This window comes from Arvicanthis niloticus, chromosome 11 (genome assembly GCF_011762505.2).
Source record: "Arvicanthis niloticus isolate mArvNil1 chromosome 11, mArvNil1.pat.X, whole genome shotgun sequence".
NCBI classification, from domain to species: domain Eukaryota; kingdom Metazoa; phylum Chordata; class Mammalia; order Rodentia; family Muridae; genus Arvicanthis; species Arvicanthis niloticus.
In genome coordinates, this window is record NC_047668.1 from 34,370,065 (window position 1) to 34,389,969 (window position 19,905).

Here is a 19,905-nt window from a genome sequence, read left to right on the forward strand (position 1 = left end):
TCAAAGAATCATAACAAGTAAACTACAGCATTTGTACAGTATTTGTAAACCATTTAATTAACCTTCAGAATTTTGATAGGTGACCATATGTTGCCTGAGGGTGATGAACTCATTTGGGTAAAAGCTCCCCGTGGGGCTAATTAGCACCATGTCAGGAAATCCTGCTTTATTCCATCCTGGCTCCATCCTCAGCCCTGGCTACTGCCCATGAAGAGGAGCCAGAGCTCACCCACAACCAGGAAGGAATGCAAACCCTTACACCCAGTCATCGTTATTTCCTCGTGCTTCTCGTAGTCCATTGGAAGATTCAAAATTTTGTTTTCTGTATAGAGTTTTTTTAATTAAGAAATTTTAATTACTACACATAAATTTACCAAAATCCACAATGAACAAAAGTTCATGAAAAGGAACTTCCCTGCAAGTCTGTCTTCCAGCACCTCCATTTCTCAGTAGACAAGTTTTTTGTATTATATTTATTTCCCAGGACTATGAAATGCATATACAAATGTATTCTATTTAACATTTTAGTGGCAGCAATATTTAGGCAGTGCTTTGCTCTGTCCTCTTCTTACTTAATGCATTAGATACCATAGAGATATATGTGTATAGCACCTCTACTTTTTACATGTTTTATTAGTTCTTTACAAGTTTCAAGTTTCCTATACTAGGTGTTTCAATCATATTCAGCCTTCCCAGATCCACCTTCCGTTCCCTAAGCCACCCAACTGTGTGTGAGAACAAATAACCCTCCCAAGACCAGTTTGTGATGCCCAAAATATCCTTGGCTGTGTGGCCTGCTCCTGGAGTGTGTTCTTTCGTCCAGGCTATCCTCTTAGGAAAAATTGGTCCTTTCTTTTCCAGCATCTAATAGGCGTGGGATTGTGTGCCCAACTTCCCTGTCTATGCTGAGATTTGATCTGGCCTCAAGCTTGCACAGGCTTTGCATGTCCTACCTCAGCTGCTTTAAGTTCATCTCTGGAGCTGCCCTGCTGTGTCTAAAAGTCAGGAGTCACCCACTGCCTCAGGCTTTTATACAATCCCTGCTTTTTCTTCTGCAGTGAACCTTGTGGGGGTGGTGCAGTATAGACCCTTTAAAGCTGAGCATTTCGAACCCTCTTATTCTCTGTCTGGTTAAGGTTCATGTTTGTCACCATCTACTTCACATAGAAGCTTCCCAGGAGAGTTGATAGGTGCATTGATTTATGGATATCCTGACCACTCAGAAGCACAATAGTATAGGTTCTCCCCTAGGGCTTATGAGTTATGTACCCATAAGCTCAGCTTGTGGAGTGAGGTTTAAATCCAATCAGAAAGTGATCGGTTACTTCCATGGGCATGTCGTGCTAGGTGGGCTCTTGCTGCAGCTTGGGGAGTTCAGATGATTACTGTTCACTTCTAGTGCCTGCATAGCCCCTTCTAGCACTGTGAAAGCTAGCTGGTCGGGATTGAGTTTCTAGGTCCATACCTTCTTGATCTCCTCATGTGTTATGGCTCAACTATGTCATGTCTTCAGCAATACATTCTTATTGTCAGGTTCTAGAGGGTAACCAAGAACAGTGGTAATAGCTTATAATGTTTGAGTGTCTATGAGACCCCAGTGCCCAACAACTCCAAAGAAGAAACCATCTGTTGCATGTAGTTTTTGCTACCACACTAACCAGCCCTACCCAGGTTTCCTTGGATCTGAGGATCACACACACACACACACACACACACACACACACACACAGAGGCAACCTTATTTTTATATTGCTTTAATTAGTTCAATGTCCAGGCTCTTCTAAGCCTTCCTCAGCTATTGTGCCCTTCTTTTTACTCCCAGCTCAGCACCCTAAATCTGCCCTCAGCTTAGTTATATTTCTAACCTCCTGTCTGATACCCCAGGCCCAGTCGGGAAAACAGCCAATGACCACTCCACCCAAGATCCCACAGGGCTGGTGGCTTTTCTCCCTCCAAAGCACGTTGAAGAAACTCTTTCACCTCTCATCTGCTAGCCTGCCTGCAGGAAAACTCAAAGTCCCGCCTATTCCACCCAGCTTATTGGCTTCTAGCATCTTTATTGATCTATCAAGAACTAATTAGGGAACAGGACCTTCAGGGTTCACACACAGATTCCCAATCAAGGCATCAGAAACACTCCCTACAACCATTCCTAGAGTTGTTAGTTTTTGTTGTCTAGGAGGAGCATTGTTGCCCTGTTATAGGATAACTCCATATCTGCATCTTAACTCTGTGCATGCGTGCGTGCCCGTGTGTGTGAATACTTATCATTCAAACCACCCTACAAGATGAAGTACTCCTGACCTTGGATTTAGCAGTGGATTTTTAGATAGCAAAGCAAAAATGAGAAGAGAGAGACACATTGCACTTTGTATCAACACAACATTTTATAAGTCACAGGACATTACCCCCACTTAAAAAAAAAGTGAAAAGACAAGCTATAAAATGAAAGAAGATATTTGATGATCATATACTTTTAAAATGTCTGGTGTTCAAAATATTTAAATAATGCAAGATGTCAAAACATCCGATTTTAAAATGAGCAAAGTACTTGAATAGCTTTCCTCAGAGAAGACAAATGCCAAGCAAGCAGATAGAAAAATTCCTAGCGTGGTTAGTCATTAAGAAAATGCAAATCAAGACCAAATGAAACACTACTTCATCTCCACTAGGATGCCTATAATTAAGTAAAAAAAAACAAAACAAAAACCCAACAATAACATGACAAATGTTGAAGACATGGGGCATTAGAACTCTTGCACGTTGCTAGTGGAACGTAAGTGTTTCAGCTGTTCAAGGTTAAATGTTGAGGTCCTGTTCAGTTCAGAAATTCCTCTTATAGACATTCAGAAGGATTGAGATCAAATACTGGTTGAAACAAGTACTCATATACAAGTATTCCTGTCAGCATTGTCCACAGGAGCTGGACGGAGGTAGAATCGATGTAAATGTCCATTATCAGAGTAGGATCTGGGGGCGGAACTCAGGTCATCAGGCCTATGTGCCCTCTATCCATTAAGACGTCTTCCTGGCCCAGTAAACTGATTCTAAAATTTACATCTAAAATAGATAAATCTGGAGAGGCAAAGTCCCAGAAAAGCCTACATAGAGTTGAAAGCTAGTCAGTGAACTGATAATGACTTCAACACTTAGTATAAGGTATGATTCCAGTACTGGCATACATTGCATACATTGAGTATCAGAGCTGAATACAGCCCAAGAATAGCTCCACGGGAATCAACAGGACAAGGGGCAGAGGTAACAAGTGGCTCTGGAACAAGTGGATGCTGCACCCCAAAGAATCCAGACAGGTTTTATACCCCTCACAGAATGAACCCCAAACGGATCAGAGACCTCAATGTAAAATGTTTAAAACTCTTGAAATTTATAAATACCTAGATGATCTAGACTTTGATGACTATTTAGATGGGGTACCAAAAGTTCAGTGTATGAAAGAAGTGATAAGCTGGACTTCAGTGAAATTAAACATGTTTGAGGCCAAGCATCCTCTAATTCCAGTAGTTAGCAAGCTAAGGCGGGAGGCGTGTGAGGTGGAGGGCACGTGTGGCTGTGAGACCCTGCTTCAAAAAGAAAAAACAAAAGCCAACTAAAGTTCCTGGACTTTAGAAGATACCATCAACAGAATGAAGAAACAAGCCATAAGCACAGAGAAAATATTTGTAAAAGATACACCCGGGGGCTGGAAAGATGGCTCAGCAGTTAAAAGCACTGGCTGCTCTCCCAGAGGACCTGGGTTCAATCCCCAGCACTCACATGGCAGCTCACAATTGTCTGAAACTCCAGTTCCAGGGGATCCAGCATACATGCAGGCAAAACAGCAATGCACATGAAATTAAAAATAAAATTTTAAAAAAGATACACCTGATAAAGACCAGCTAAACAAACATATTATTATTAATAATAATAAAAAAGCCTTAACAGTAACAACCTGATTGAAAATTAGATCAAGACTGGTGAGAAAGGTCAATAGGTAAAGTGGTGTCACACCACTGGAATGTTATTCAGGCTGGGAAATGCATGTTATTGATTATGCTGCAGTGGGGATGAACTTCAAAGATATGCTAAGTGGAATAAGCTAGATCTAAGACAAACACATTTTATCATTATTTTATATTGAAATATTGAGAGAATCTGTATCTACATAGAGATAAACGATTCATGATTTCTAAGGAGTTGGGGGACCAGGAAAGTAGCAAATGACTGCTTAATAGACACGAGGTTTCCTTCTGGGGTAATGAAAATTTTTTGGTACCTCATAAGGAGGGTCTATGCTCAGTAACCAGTGTCACTGGAGAGAAGCACATCAAAATCAAAAACAGTGAGATATTGAACACCCATCCAAAATGACCAAAAGTCATAGACCCTGATCCCACCAAATGGTGGTGATGGCGTGGGAGCAACGGAGACTGTGGCTCATTGCTCTGGGGATCCAGAGAGGCTTACCCTCTTTGGAAGTCGTTTGTCTGTCCCCCTACCACACTTACTTCCCCACCCCAACTCTTCTGCTCCTCTTTATTTACCGCACAGGAGTCAAAAAACCTAATGTTCACACACAAAACCAGGATACAGTCGTTCATAGCAACTTTACGTATAATTGCCCAGTGTTGGAAGCCACCCAGATGTTCTTCCGTGGATGGATGGATAAACTGGTACATTCAGACAGTGGAATATTAGTTAGTGAAAGGAAATGATCCGTGGAGCCATGAAAAGATGGAGGAAACACATATTAGTGTTTGCTGCAGTCTGAGGTCAGTCTGAAGAGGCTAGCCCTACCTGAATCTGTCAGACATTGTAATAGGAAGTGATGGGGCCAGTAACATGGGCTCAGTGGTAACCAGGAATTGAGGGACAGAAAAGATGACCAGCTGGCTTCAGAATCTTCCTAGAGCAGAGAAACTGTAGCCATGTCCTTTCGCTTGAAACCTGGGTGGTGGAAATGGTTTATCTGTAGGTTCAAGGCAACAAATGGAGCTCTTTGGGGGAGGCTTGTCCAATTATAGGGGCAAGTAGCTTATGGGAAATCTCTGTAGTGGCTAAAACATCCTCTGAGGATGGAGTTGGAATTGACTCTTTTGTAGACTGAAGTTTCTCTTCATGAAGCCCTGAGCTCAGCACAGTTTGTAGAGCACTTCTGTGCATGGGGAGTGTGCGTTTCAGCACTGCTGCAGCTGCAGAAGTTTTAGCAGGACAGCTCCACGATTGCTCTTATGCTTAGGCAGGCCTTTAGGCTGTGTGAAAACCTCCAGGAAACCCTGTGGTTCTCATGCTGAGCTTGGGGCCTGACCAGTGAGACAGAAGATGGCTGATATATCCATACGTGGGTTGTTTGTTTTTCCTCCACCCATTCCTCTAAGCAGGCTTTCACGCTTCAGTTGTACCCTTCCTGAGAGTCTTGCCAGTCGTTGACGTCCCTTGGAGGGTGGATGTAGGAGAATCCCCACATATGCTGAGTGTACGGGAACATGGTGGGTATATTTACCCTGCACCCTAGGGAGGTATCAGTTTTGTTCCCAATCTTTTGTCAGGATGATGCTGTGAGAAGTGACACAGCATCTGTCACCTCACGGTGGTCAGAGAAGGAGTGGTCAGAGTGGAGGTCGCACATTTGAGATCTTAGTAAATGTTGCCACGATGCTTATTCCATTTGTACTTTTTCATAGAAGCCAGTGAGAATGTCCCTCCTTGTGGCGCCTCTAGTACAGCATGCTGTTCTCTACAAGTGAACGTTGCTAAGTGAGAGGAGTGGTATCCTGTTTCAGTCTTAATTTGTGATTTTCTTTATTTTGAGAGACGTTGGGTATCTTCTTTCCAAAATTATTTTAAGACACACCCTCCTCAGAAGTATTTCGGATCTCTTGATGGTGTTTGGTGGCCACTTGAGAGCCTGGATTTGTTGGTTTAATTAATTGGGCTCCCTCATGTTCCCTTTCAGCCTAAAAACTTGTATATTCCAGTTCTGGATATTTGTTTTATACTTTATTTTCTCTGTTTCCTCTAGACCTCTTTCCTTTCTTTGTGACTTCATGGTTTGGGTTTTACTCTTTCTTATTTTATATACTTAAAATAATCTAGTCGGGTGGCTATGTGTCATTTGATGTTTGTCATACCTATAGAATGTGTAATGCCAAGAACAAACCTTGAGGTAAATGCAGGCTGTGGGTTCTGCTAGTCACTTGAGTGCTTATGGGTTGTAACAGACCTACTACCACGGTGCTGGGGGATGTCCGGTCTTAGAGGTAGGCTGAGGAGTGGAGCACTATGGTTGTTTCAGTGCACCTGTGGACCTAAGACTGCCCAAGGCGTTGACTTTAAAGGAAAGCAATAGCAGTCATGTTTTAAGTTTTTTGTCTTTTATTATAAAGATCCCTTTTATTATGCCTGTGGTGAATAATGCCATCCCAAGCCATCTCTGAGTGGATAAGCATCACTGTCTAAAAGCTCTGCTCTGTTCCTGGGACATCTGTGGCATGGGGTTGTGTAGAGGCTGCCAACAGAAAGCAGATTGAGAGACCTGAGGTCGGGCATCCTGTGAGCCCGGCAGTGAAGGGCTTGTTTCCCGGCACTGGGGTTTGATGCATCTATCCTCTCTCTCTCTCTCTCTCTCTCTCTCTCTCTCTCTCTCTCTCTCTCTCTCTCTCTCTCTCTCCTATTTTCTTTCTCTCACTCCTATTCTCTCTCACTCACTCCTATTCTCTCTCTCACTCCTATTCTCCCTCTCTCTCTCCTATTCTCTCTCTCTCCTATTCTCTCTCTCTCTCCCCTCTCCCCTCTCCCCTCTCTCTCCCCTCTCCCCTCTCCCCTCTCCCCTCTCCCCTCTCCCCTCTCCCCTCTCCCCTCGTCCCCTCTCCCCTCTCCCCTCTCCCCTCTCCCCTCTCCCCTCTCCCCTCTCCCCTCTCCCCTCTCACCTCTCCCCTCTCCCCTATCCCCTCTCCCCTCTCCCCTCTCCCCTCTCTCCCTCTCCCCTCCCCTCTCCCCTCTCTCCCCCTCTCCCCGCTCCCCTCTCCCCTCTCCTCTCTCTCTCTCCCCTCTCTCCTCTCTCTCCCCTCTCCCCTCTCTCCCCTCTCTCTCTCCTCTCTCCCCTCTCCCCTCTCTCCCTCCCCTCTCCCCTCTCCCCTCTCTCCCTCTCTCCCTCTCTCTCCCTCTCTCTCTCTCTCTCTCTCTCCTCTCTCCTCTCTCCTCTCTCCTCTCTCCCCAGCTTGTTTGATTTCTTTCTCTGATCCTTGTCTGGGAAATTAAGTCAGTCTTGCTGCTCAGCATTGTCTGGGGTTAGAGAGACTTTTATGGGAAGATGGTACCCCCACCCACCGGCCCTTTAAACCTTTAATTCTCTGGGTAGAATTGTGGTCAGCTGGTAGTTAGAACTCTCTAGGCTCCCTTTCCTAATCATGTACGAACTGTGCTGTGCATTTCTTCTTCCTTCCCTTTGTTTTTTCTCTCTTCCCTTTTTTGATCTTTGTCTTTTGGCCTCACCCTGACGGATCATAGAATTTTAGTCTGAATGGCTTCCATGTTGTCTGCATTGGCCCCTCCAGCACTGTTAAATGCGCTTTATAATTTGTAAAGATCTTTCCTAGAGATGTAGATGTTGGTCTTTGAAGAGAAATGTAATGACAGAAAAGACAGTGACAGGTTTTGCTACAATCATTTTGTTGTTTTGGTTTTTTGTTTACCTCCCCCCCACTCCACCCTCAGTCTGAATTTTGTTCTGTTTTGTTTGGGGCACTGACACAAACTGTAAATTGAAGTTAGGAGGTAATTTCACCAGGTATTTAGGGAACCTCCACACTAGTTGTAGCCATAAGTAGAAGAGGTTTTAAGAACAGATATCTTACAGAAATTTGAAACAGTTCTTTAACACCCTAGTTAGTTTAGTTTTTAAAATTTTTTTCCTCAAGATATATGATGGTTTGGTAGTTCTTTTCCGTGTGAAGTGGTGATTCTTTCAAACGTTCTAAAGTAGGCCAATTATCATTACTTTCCTTCAGATGTTGAATATGAGAATTAATAACCTCATGTGTATGTGGTGAGGGGGACTAAATGGTATTTTTCTGATAAAACTCAATGGTAATGATGTTTCCATTTTTTTGAAATCTTTCACAAAAATATAAAAATTTACACGATCACTTGAGGGACTATGCTCAAGATACACATAAAGTTATTTTATCTATTTAAAAAACAGGAGCAGATGTCTCAAGTATTAGATGCCATGTTTGAAAGATTGGTCAAAGAAGGGGACCATGTAATCGTTCAAGGTGACGACGGTGACAACTTTTACGTCATTGACAGGTGAGTTTTAGCCGGCTTTACTACTGAAGTTTAAAACACCTACTGTGTAAAACCTTAGCACTTGATATGACAACTAGCAGGTTGATCGGACAGTTGTTTCTTTTCAACCTTACTGCTGTATGATATAAATGCTTTGTGAATATATACCATAAAGCTGTGCTAGGTCATGCAAGGAGCCATAGTTTATAGAAGAAGTGGATCTGTAAGTCACAGTCATTAATGCGCCTTGATTTGCTAACTTATATGTGGTAGGTAGAAAGTAATATTGCTGTATAGTAGATGCCAGTCACAGTGAGAATTGGAGTTAGACATGGTATCCAAGAATCTAAGTGGTGGTGTAGCTCACTCGGTATTGCCACGTTTTCACAGCGTTCTTATTATTAACTATAAAAGAACTCAGGTATTCCAGAAGGCATAAGGTAAGGAGGAAGCCTTTTCCCCTGCTGTTTTAGCATCCTTTAGTCAGTAGAGTGAGCAGTTCATGAGTCCTCGCAGAAATTGTCTAGTATTGTATTTGTCTTTTAAAATGTTTCAGAGTGGTTTTTGTTTTGTTTTTGCTTGTTTGTTTGTTTTTTGAGACAATGTTTTACTATGTAGCTCTGGCTGGCTTGACACTTGCTGCGTAGACAGGCTGGTCTTTAACTCATAGAAAATACTGTATTAAACAGAAAGGATATGCACTTATTTGTATTGACAATCTAATTTCAGAAATCTCAGACTGTTTTACTTAACCAGAGAACAATGTGGTGAATAGATGAACCTCAGACCATCCTTAGCACACGGGCAGGGTGTTCACCTTTGTAGAGTCAGATGGGGTTTCTGTGGCAGTTGGTGTCCCTAGCTGCTCAGTTTTGTGAGGAGCACAGATCATCTCCCTACCTGATTGGCTAACAGTTGATCCTCTGGGTAGAATTGTGGACAGCTGGTAATTAGAACTCTTGGGGCTCCCTTTCCTAACCTTGGGTGTGTGTGTGTGTGTGTGTGTGTGTGTGTGTATGAACTGTGCATGTGCTTTTTTTCTTCCTTTTTTTGTTGTTCTTTGTTTGTTTTTGTTTTTCGAGAGATTGGGTTTCTCTGTATAACCTTGGCTGTCCTTGAACTCACTCTGTAAAGCAGGCTGGCCTCGAACTCACAGAGATCTGCCTGCCTCTGCCTCCCAAGTGCATTTTCCTGGTCAGAATGCTGCCATGACTTTCAGTTGGAGCATTTACTCATTTCTCCATTTTCCTGTCTTTGTGCCCTAGTGACCTTCCACTGCAGTGCTAGCCAGGGTTAGGGGTAAAAGCGTAACCCCAGTGCACCCCTGTTTGTAAGGCAGAGTCATAGTTTTGATGTTACAGCCTTCCCTAACAAAACTCTTAGAAATCCACTCAATTTTTTATTATTATTTTTAATTGAATCATAGGTGGGAGCTCCAGGTGCAGTCCTGTTCTTTCAGTGGGTATGTTTTACAACATTCTCTTCCAGTTAGACTCTCATCACCCATTGGCATATGAAACACTCCAGCTCACAGAGCGGCTGATTGAGGTCACCCACATAGTCAGTGTGTGTGGCCCACAGCCAGATCTCCTGTCACCAGCTTCTGTTCCTGCTCATTGCTCTGTCATGTACTGCCTGAGGCCTCATAACATAACGTCAGGGAGGGAATCAGTGTGAAGAGCAGCCCTCCTGTTTAACAGACTTCCCACAGAGGCCCTCCACTGGGCTGGCAGAGTTTCACCCTCACCAGGTTGCTTTGTTTTCTCATTTTATCCTGTTCAGAACGGGAAATCTAGAAAGCAATGTCAGTGACAAAATAAAGGGTATAAATGGCAGGGTTTAAAATAATAGTTTAAAACTAATTATCTGTGGAACAAATTCTAGGGTGTAGCCTCAGGAGCGTTCATTCTATCCATGAATTATATTTAAAGGCAACAGTTTTCTCCCTTATTCAGTAATATCTGTTGTTTCTGTTTCTGTCAGTTTCTTTACTAGTCACAGCCCTTTTCTAAGCTGTCTCTGTCAGGTGGTGGTGGCACACACCCCAGCACTTGGGAAACAGAGGCAGGCAGATCTCTGTGAGTTTGAGGCCAGCCTGGTCTACACGGTGAGTTCTGGGGCAGCCAAGGTTATACAGAGAAACTCATGAAAAACAAACCAACAACAAAAAAAGCCTGTCCGCCTTTGCACTACCACATCTTTGTCCAGGATTTAACCAACAGAATAAGCTAAAGAACTTCTCTTGTCTGCCTCCCAGGTACCCCAGCTAACCTCAGAACCATGTTCTTTCTCTACTGAGTACAGAATGTGGGAAGATGGCCTGTGCAGAGGAATAGCTTATGAGTGTAGGGCCTGGCCACCTGAGCACGGGGACATGTGAACAGAGTCTGTTTGCCTGCAAAAAGCACCTCAAGGGAAAGCCAGCACAGAAAAATCTACAGAAAGACCAAGGCCAGAGGCTTGGTCTGAATCTCTCCCACTTTCTAGTTTCAGCCTGGAGTTGACCTAAAGTGAAGGGTCAAGGAAGGAGTTTAAGGCTTTGTGGTTCAATATGATCTAAGAATTCAATTCTGCTTGTAACCCAAACCATGTATAATAGATAAAGACCTTTGTTTGTGTTCTAATAAGACTTTATCAGCAACTGGCCTGGGGGCCAACTCCTCCTATAGTTTATAAAGGACTCATCAGCAGATTGTTAGAGCTGTATTCCTTAAAAAGTAGCCATTTTCTTCTGGTCTTGGAAGCATATATATTTCTCTTTAGAAACATAAAGTATTAAGTTCACAGTCAGTGACCTGATACTTCATGGTTCCTACTGTCTGAGATAAGTCCAGCTAGTGTCTGACATATATTCCAGAGATGACTTTCTGCACACTCTATCACTGACTCTAACTTTGTTTATGTCCGACAGAGGAACCTTTGATATTTATGTAAAATGTGATGGCGTTGGAAGGTGCGTCGGCAACTATGATAATCGTGGGAGTTTTGGAGAACTGGCCTTAATGTACAATACACCCAGAGCAGCTACAATCACTGCTACCTCTCCTGGTGCTCTGTGGGGTTTGGTGAGTAAGATATTTGCTTGACCTAAATGTTATTATTTTTGAAAATTGTCATGACAGTAGATAGGCATATACTCCAATATTGTATTTTAATTTTAATTGGTGGTTTCATTTGGGATCACATTCATTGGCATTTGTTAGGCATCTGCTAGATGCTACACTGTTAACTGTTAAGCACAAAGTCTGTGCTGAACCAAAGATGGATGTGCTGTCTCTCAGGAGCTTGAATACACTGGCCCTTGGGAATGACCTCAGATGCTCCTCTCTTATCCATGATTTAAAAACCACAAGCCACAACAGCTGGAGAGATGGCTCAGTCAGTAAGGTGTCTTCCAGACGAGAATGAGGATCTGTGTTTGGATCCATTCCCAGAACCAATGTAAAAAGTTGAGCATAGTGGCTCATGCCTGTAACTCCAGCGTCAGGGAAGCAGGCGTGAAAGACACGCAGATCCCCAAAGCTCATTGGCTAACTAGTCTGGCCAATCAGTGAACTCCAAGTTCAATGAGAGACCTTGACTCAGAGCTGGAAAGCAACACAGGAAAGAGATCTGACATCAGTCTCTGATTTTTATATGTATATGTGTATATGTGCATAAGTGTCCGATCACACATATGCACATACACTCAACTAACAAGTGTGAATACTGTAACACACACAGACATTCACAGCCTTTTTCTCAACTAGATCCTTGAGGTAAGTAGTATAGTCTGTAAATCAGTGGTTTTCAGTGTGACCAACTGAAAGTCACAATTGGGGAACCTCTTAGAAACATCCCAGGCCCCCCAAAACTCCTACACCAAGAACTCTGGAAAGGGGGTACAGCAATCCTATACTGTCAGAAGCATTCCATGTGATTCTGATATGTCCTGTACTTTGAAAAAGCATGCGAAAAAGCAAAGCAAAACAACAAAACAACAAAACAAAAGAAAAACAGTTCTCTTGGTGGTATCCGTTAATTGGCAACGTAGAGTAAAATACCTGTTCTTTTCATTTTGGATACTGGAAAAAAAAAATCTTGCCTCGATTCTACCCAAATCTAAGCATTCTCTTTGGGTGGGACGTGGAGGCTAGGATGGACTGAACATTCCTAAGCTGGAAACTCAAAGCTTGAAATGCCCCAATCCAGAACTTTTTGAGCACCAAAGTGATTTCCCATCTGTAAAATTCTATACCTCACCTAATATTACAGGTCATTCAAAATGCAAGGCACATTACAATACTTATGCTTTACCTTTAGACCATGTATATGAAATATATATAAACTATGAATTTTATGTTTAGACCTGAAACATGCTCCCAAGCCACTTTGTTAGGACCTTTCAGAATCTGGGCAGTTGAGGTGGAGGAGGAGGGAGGAGAACAGTGGTGGGTTGGCGAGATGGTGTTTAAAGATCGCTTCTGGTCTCAAGAATTTCAGACAAGAGATTCTCAGTCTGTATCTTTAAATAAATGTCTTAATGGTAGAAATTCTGTTAAGTGTTGGTTCCCAGACACATTGGCTGAGGAGCTAGAGAAGCTGTGCGGGTTCTGTCAAGAGGCAGCAGAGTGCTGAGCTTGACTACTAACAGCTGACGGGCTCTAAGGTGGGGTTCTCGGTCTTTGTTAAGCTTGCAGGCTCCTGCCTGTGATCTAAGGTGAGCCTGGACTTGCTTGGAATGCTCCCAGGAGTTGTCCCCACTGCCTGGTGTCACACTTCACCTCAGGCAGCACAAAACAGTACATCCCATGCTCTTGACATGAAGGTGTTAGGTTCCCCTCAGCTCTTTGTGGAAGAGGTTGTAACTGTCGGGTTTCAGAGGGTTGCTGAGTTACAGAATGTACACACCATTCATCTCAGCCTTCGACTCATAAAACATCTCACTTGAAAGAAGAAACAGGGTACTTAAAACTTCTTTTTATTGGAGCCAAGCAGTCATTGTATGCCTATTAAATGAGTCGTTTTTGTAAGTTATAGGATTAAAAAATGGAGATTTTTCACGTAGAAAGAACCACATCACCCAAGTATGTTAAGGATGCCTTAAAACCAAGAGAGGACAGGCACATCAGAGCAGACCTCTGGTGCAGGAAGGAGCCACGGGGTAGGGTTGGGGGCTAATCTTGTGTCCACCATGACCTGCCCATTACAGAAGGTGTAACCTAACATGGAGCAGTGCCACTGGAGGTGCCAGTCGGAGTCAGGGTGTCAGGCAGTAACAAGGCGTCCTCAAGAATCTGTGGTTCAAGATCACACATTTTCAGATCGCCCCCCACCAGCATGGATCTCTTGAGCCCAGATGCTGCTAATGGTAACTAATATGCAAAGGGCTCAGAGGTTTTGTGTTCATAGTTCTTAAGCTTCTAAGAAAAATTTCAGAGACTTCTGTTGGTACTCTATACATGTTAATGACATTTATAAACAGTGATGATTTCTGAGACATGCATAAGTGCAATATCTTTAAAATGACAATGGGCATAATTTCATTATATTTGAAACTTGCCTTTTAAGAGCAGTTTGCATACCCAGTCCCTTCTAGGGAAGGCAGAGTGGAAATGTTAGAATCCACTGTCTGCAGCCCATGGTTGGAAGTGCAGGGGTAAAGAGAAGCAGTTGGCAGAGAGGAGTCCTCATCCTAGAGTACCACTCTGGAAATATCACCCTCAGCTCTTAGCCCTGAGAGATTACTGAAGACATGGCCACTCCAGTGGCTCAGAAAGGCCATTGTGGACGTGACTGGGAAAAAAGCATTTGAAATTGGGCTTCCTGGATTTGTTGGGTCATAGTGGGTTGTGAAATCGTGTGCCATTAATAGACATTTCTTCCTGAGATACACAATTCATGATTTGTTTCTAAACGGCTGAACTGTTTCAGGCCTTCTCTGTTTTAACAACAACAAAGGTCTGTCTTTAAAATGTACCTGCTTCCCAAATCTGACTGTATATGACAATTACATGGGCCACTTTTATAGATGTACATTATTTCACTGGACATATAGAGATTTTGATTAAAGTCTTTAGTTTTAAAAATTATCTCAGCAAATTTTGATATAAGCCAGGCTTCAAAAGAGCTCAGTATTTTTGTGAATTAACTCATAAAATTAAAAAATATGCTTTATTATATGTACTTTTTATTTTGTGTGTATTGGGGGACCCATATGTAGAAGTCATTTGTGTCCTGCTGATCAAAGGCAGGCCCTTAGGCTTGGCAGCTGGTGCCAAAGTACAGCTGGCATCTAAATGGTAATAAACGAACAAGATGTTTAATTTCCGAGTCTCATTCTGTCTGGCTGTTAGCACAAACCACCAAAGATGGCAAATGCACTGACATCTCACTGATCTGGAGGTTAAGAACTCTTAAGATTCAGGCACAAGAACTTTGGTGTCTGGCAGAGGGCCAGTTCCTAGATGCCCTTATTTGGTGGAAGGGGCAAGGCAGTTCTCAAGGGTCTTTTATCAGAATTACCTAATTCTGTTTATGATAACTCCACACTCTCATGGCCTAATCACCTATTAAGGCCCACCTCCTAAGGGCCATGCTAAGGGATAGTATTGCAACATACGGATTTGAGGACAGACACATTCAGTTCAATATGTCTAGAGGTATACCCATAGTATATTGGAGTAAAAAAGTATTGAATAAGTAATATCCAGTTTTAATTTCACTGAAGTGGTATAATTATTCATTGGTGAATGCCAAACTATGTGATTATGTGATTACATAAGAATGAAAACATTTTATGAGAATTTCTGGAACATAAATTTTGGGGGAAAATAGCTTTTTGAGCTGTTTTGTGTAAATATTTCTGTCATACCTAAATTAAGTTCTGCATTTTCTGAGATCATAAAAATATAATTAGACTGTAAACATGGTAAACTCTGGGAACGACCCCAGTCAAGAATACAGTTTCTTTGCACCTTCACATTTTCAAAGGAAAATTCTGATGGTGTGTGGGTATGAAAAGGAGCCTAATAAATGTGTGCTTTTACAAATGATTATTTCTGGATGAATTCTTTTCAACAGTGTTTCTTGTAGTTTTCATTTCTATTTATTTTTTATTTATTATATTTAATATTATATTTATTTATATATATATTTTTATATAAAAATTCAGGTCTGGTCCTGTCTACTTAATTGAATTTGTAACACTGCCATCTACAGGGAGGAAACGGTACTGAGATAATTTTTTATAGTGTGATACTGCCTCCTTGTGGACATAGAATCCATGTGCTGGTCAAAAATTTGTCTCAATCAGTGGTTCAATCCTTTAATAATTATGTTGTGGTGACCCCCAATTCTAACATTATTTTGTTGCTACTTCATAATCATAATTTGCTACTGTTATGAACCATAATATAACTATCTCATATGCAACCCCTGTGAAAGGGTCGCTCAAACCCCCAGAGGGGTCGTACCCACAGGTTGAAAATCACTGGTCTAAACTGAAAAAAAAAGAAAGAAAATTTTATATGGTTTTATAGCAAATTTTGTGCCTAAAGAAATAAAAATATGGAATTTTATTAGTTGAGATTATAATATGCTATAATTTTTACTTTTAAAGTGTTTAATTATTACATATTCCTTGTAGGGAAAGAAACAGTTTGTTGAGATTTTAACTGCATTTTATTTGCTGCTCTCTTTAGGACAGGGTGACCTTCAGGAGAATAATTGTAAAAAACAATGCCAAAAAGAGAAAGATGTACGAGAGCTTTATTGAGTCACTGCCATTCCTCAAGTCTCTGGAGGTGAGTTGTGCTTTATTCCGCTGTGGCGGCTGCTTCGTTAGGAGCATTCATTTCCTGAAAAGTTCTTGTGACAGTCTTACGAGGGCAACCGTGCTGGGAACTTGGGTTCAATCCTCAGAACCCATATGAAGATGGAAAAGTGTCTCCTGATCTCCACACAGAGTGTGTGCTATAGTACCCTACAGTAATAACAGTGGTGGTGGTGGTGGTGGTGGTGACAGAATAATAATAACCTTAAAGTATATTTATATTTTACTATGCAAAGAACAGATAGTGACATAAGACTTCATTGCTATTTCTTTTACTACCAATAACCACATTTTATCCTGTTTTTTGGAAATACGGTTCTTATCTAGACTTTTTAGCAAGTCTATAGGTGCTATTTATCTAATAGCAGGTGTAAGAAAGTCAGCATCCACTCAGCTTTCTCCCCACTAGAATTCAATGTGTTGAAAATCTTCTCTCCCTGTCTTCAGAATATCTGCAGCATCCAGTCATTTTCTGTTAACTTCACCAGTCCCACCTTCTGTCTGTACCATCATTACCTCCCGTATGGCTTTTATCAGCCACATACAGAAGGATCCTTTTAAACCTCAGATCAGTGCAGTCTTGTTAACAATCTTCCAGGACTGGATAACTTTGAAGGCCACTGAGGTCCTGCCCAGTATCCCGAGCCCCAAGTCGGACATTTCTAACTGTTCCACTTTCATCCTGCTAGAGACATTAGCTTCCTGCTGTTGCAGACACATGCCAGGCCTCACTTGAGACCTGTGTACTTGCTGTCTACATACAACAGCCTCCTTCAAACTCCATGGCTCCTCTGCAATTCTCCTTCATTTCTTAGCTCAAATGTCTTCTCAGTGAGGCCAGTAGTTTCTTATCTTTGAAGGTAGACACTTGTGAAAGAATTGTTACCTTACAAATTTGGCTTTGCCATAACTCATTGTGAAGTGTTTTTCTAGACATTTTATCTATAAATCAATAAAATAATATAAAATATAAATAACAGATAAAATATTATTGTCGTAAAATAGCAAATGCCAGTGTGATAGTGTCTCTGTGAGTTGCTGATTTATGCCCAGGAGAATCTTGGCCACGTGGTAGAATGCACAGGCAGCTGATCTTTAGAAGCTCCTGTCCTCAAATAGAATGCATCAGGGAGGTAATCCAGTCAGATTGAGGCATGTGACGTGACAGAAAGCAACTCAGGAGGGACTTCGGCAAATTGGAGAACATGTGCTCCCTCTAAGGGAACAGCTGCCATCCTACCATAGCTTTATTGCTGCCATATGGAAATTTGGGCTGGGAGCTGGCTGAGTCTTCTGGTATTTTACAGGAAACTAGAAATACAATTTTTTTTTACTTCTGGATTCTAGCAGTTAATGTAACAATGACACAAGTGAAAACTGTTGAGTTTATTTAACTGTATAGGCCCACCCCTTTTAAACATGTAAAACAGGCAAGATTACACAATTGGTCTGTGTATTATCAGGGTTCTCCAGAGGAGCAGAGTTTATATGATATATACATGCATGCATGCCATTTATTAGAGTGGCTTACAGGCTGTGGTCCTGCAAGTCCAACAAAGGCTGTCTCCCAATGGAAAGTCCGAGAATCCAGTCGTCCACAAGGTTGGCCATCTCAGATGGTCTTCAGCGTACTCTAGAATCCTGAAGAAGTAGGCTCTAATGCCAGGGCAGGTGAGAGCAAGCAGGCAGAAGGAGCAAGAGCTTCCTTCTTACACATCCTTTATAGAGGCTGCAGCAGAAGGCGTGCCTCAGGTGGTAGGTGGGTCTTCCCAGATCAAAAACTCTGGATTAAAGATGTATCTTTCCACCTAAAAGCTCTGGATTTTAAAAATGGGTCTTCCTACTTCAAGTGACTTAAGGAAAAAAAAAATCCCTCCCAGGTATATCCAGCCATTTTGGGTTTTAGTTAATTCCAGATGTAGTTAAGCTGTAACCAAGAGAAGTCACCACAGTCTCTAACTCTAACACTATACTCTTCTTTGTAGGTTTCTGAACGCCTGAAGGTGGTGGATGTGATTGGCACCAAAGTTTACAATGATGGAGAACAGATCATTGCTCAGGTATGATACTGAATTCACACTGATATTCAGTTTAGGGTTACCGTCCAGAAGGTCTTAGAAAGCCTGTTAAACTTTGTTTTCATAATTAGTATGCAGTGTTGGGTTAAATGAATATTACTTCTACCAAACAACCTATTAAAAATGCTTTTACATCAAGTAAGTAATCTGGATGTTTTTGTTTATATAATACACTCCTAATGACTGCATTAAACCATTACCTAGCTGAGTAGTTTTCAGTTTGTAACATGAAATCCACATATATAGAGGGAGAAAGATGTCATGTGTAAGAGGGGAAAGTGGTGGCTCAACCATGAAACTAATAAGAACCCAGGTCCACAGACAGATGAGTTTGATGTGATTAGTTCTTGAGATCTATTCCGGATAACATTCACCAGAAAAACCTCACATTGTATCATATGCAAGCATTGAATACATTCATAAAAATATCTTCTAACCTCATGTTTTTCTAAACTCCCAGTGGGAACCAGCTGTATTACTATACCTGTTAGCCAGACAACTCCTAAAAAGTGGGCTTTATACATAGTTGAAAGATGCACATGACTTGAGTGGATGTCTAACCAGAGTTCATGCAAAAACCGGGAATACTGGGTGTGTACTTTGAGAGGGTATAGGCTTTTCAGTCCCAACAGTCTTTTCAGAGCCAGAAGTACACTATCGCAGACTGATGTGTCAGCTTGGTGCCTAAAGGCTATAAAAGTTCCAGAGTCAACAACTATTGCTTCTGAATGCTCCCAGGTTCTTTAGCTCCTGGCAAGTCTCTGTGCTAAGGCTGGTAACTTTGGGCAGACACCGGGAGCACAGTGCTACTTTCTGAGGGTCACAGAATGTACCGACACAGCCTGCTGATGGGAGGGGCTGCTGGGACACACAGCGGCGCTACCCTTTCTTGTGTACTGCTCAGCACAAAATTCAGGAGAAGATTCCTAGTCTGGGTTACTTGCCATATTTTCTGGTAGAGAATGTATTATTTTGAATGTCTAAGATGTTACTATAGAATTATCATAACCTCAGGATATAGACTTTACAGATTGGAACCTGTAGGCCAGTTTCAGAGGCATGATTTTAGAGTTGCTGTGGAACTTGCCTGTTCACCCTGCATTCTTGTTTTACTAGGGAGATTTGGCAGATTCTTTCTTCATTGTAGAATCTGGAGAAGTGAAAATCACTATGAAAAGAAAGGTAAACAGTCCCAAAATTCCTCACATTCACAAGGAAAATATTGGATTTAAAAAACAAACAAACAAACAAACAATCTCAGACTTTAATGTAACTGATTTGTTGTCTCCTTAGGGTAAATCAGAAGTTGAAGAGAACGGAGCTGTGGAAATTGCTCGGTGTTTTCGGGGACAGTACTTTGGAGAGCTTGCCCTGGTCACCAACAAACCTAGAGCAGCATCTGCACACGCCATTGGGACTGTCAAATGCTTAGGTAGGGGCACGGTGGTGGGCTGGGTTATGTCTGTATTCCAGGCCTTCCTATCATATGGGCCATTTTGTTCTGTTCACAAGTCTCACAAAGTATGGCTAAGGTTTGGACTTTATTGAAATAAGAGCTCCTAGCTAACAAGTTTTATATCTATGTAGTCAACAAAATGCCACGTGTTGTGTTCCCCAAAAGAGAAGGATAAAATGGCACGTTTTGTGCAGTCCATTATTAAGTTACAGTGCCAGTGTGGGGCGTATTGATCCTAGCCCAGGACTGGCTTTAGGTCTGTGGGAGCATAG

At 41.9% G+C, this 19,905-nt stretch overlaps 1 protein-coding gene across 2 annotated transcripts in view; it reads left to right on the forward strand.

Annotated features, from left to right (window-relative positions):
* Prkar2b (protein kinase cAMP-dependent type II regulatory subunit beta) overlaps positions 1-19,905 on the forward strand; it is a 94,535-nt gene that overhangs the window by 70,514 nt on the left and 4,116 nt on the right. For both annotated transcript variants that reach the window (XM_034514364.2, XM_034514362.2), the window contains exons 5-10: positions 8,201-8,307; positions 11,198-11,351; positions 15,969-16,070; positions 18,085-18,159; positions 19,294-19,359; positions 19,471-19,609. In XM_034514364.2, the coding sequence (XP_034370255.1) occupies positions 8,201-8,307; positions 11,198-11,351; positions 15,969-16,070; positions 18,085-18,159; positions 19,294-19,359; positions 19,471-19,609 (643 nt within the window). The remainder of the gene's footprint in view (positions 1-8,200; positions 8,308-11,197; positions 11,352-15,968; positions 16,071-18,084; positions 18,160-19,293; positions 19,360-19,470; positions 19,610-19,905) is intronic.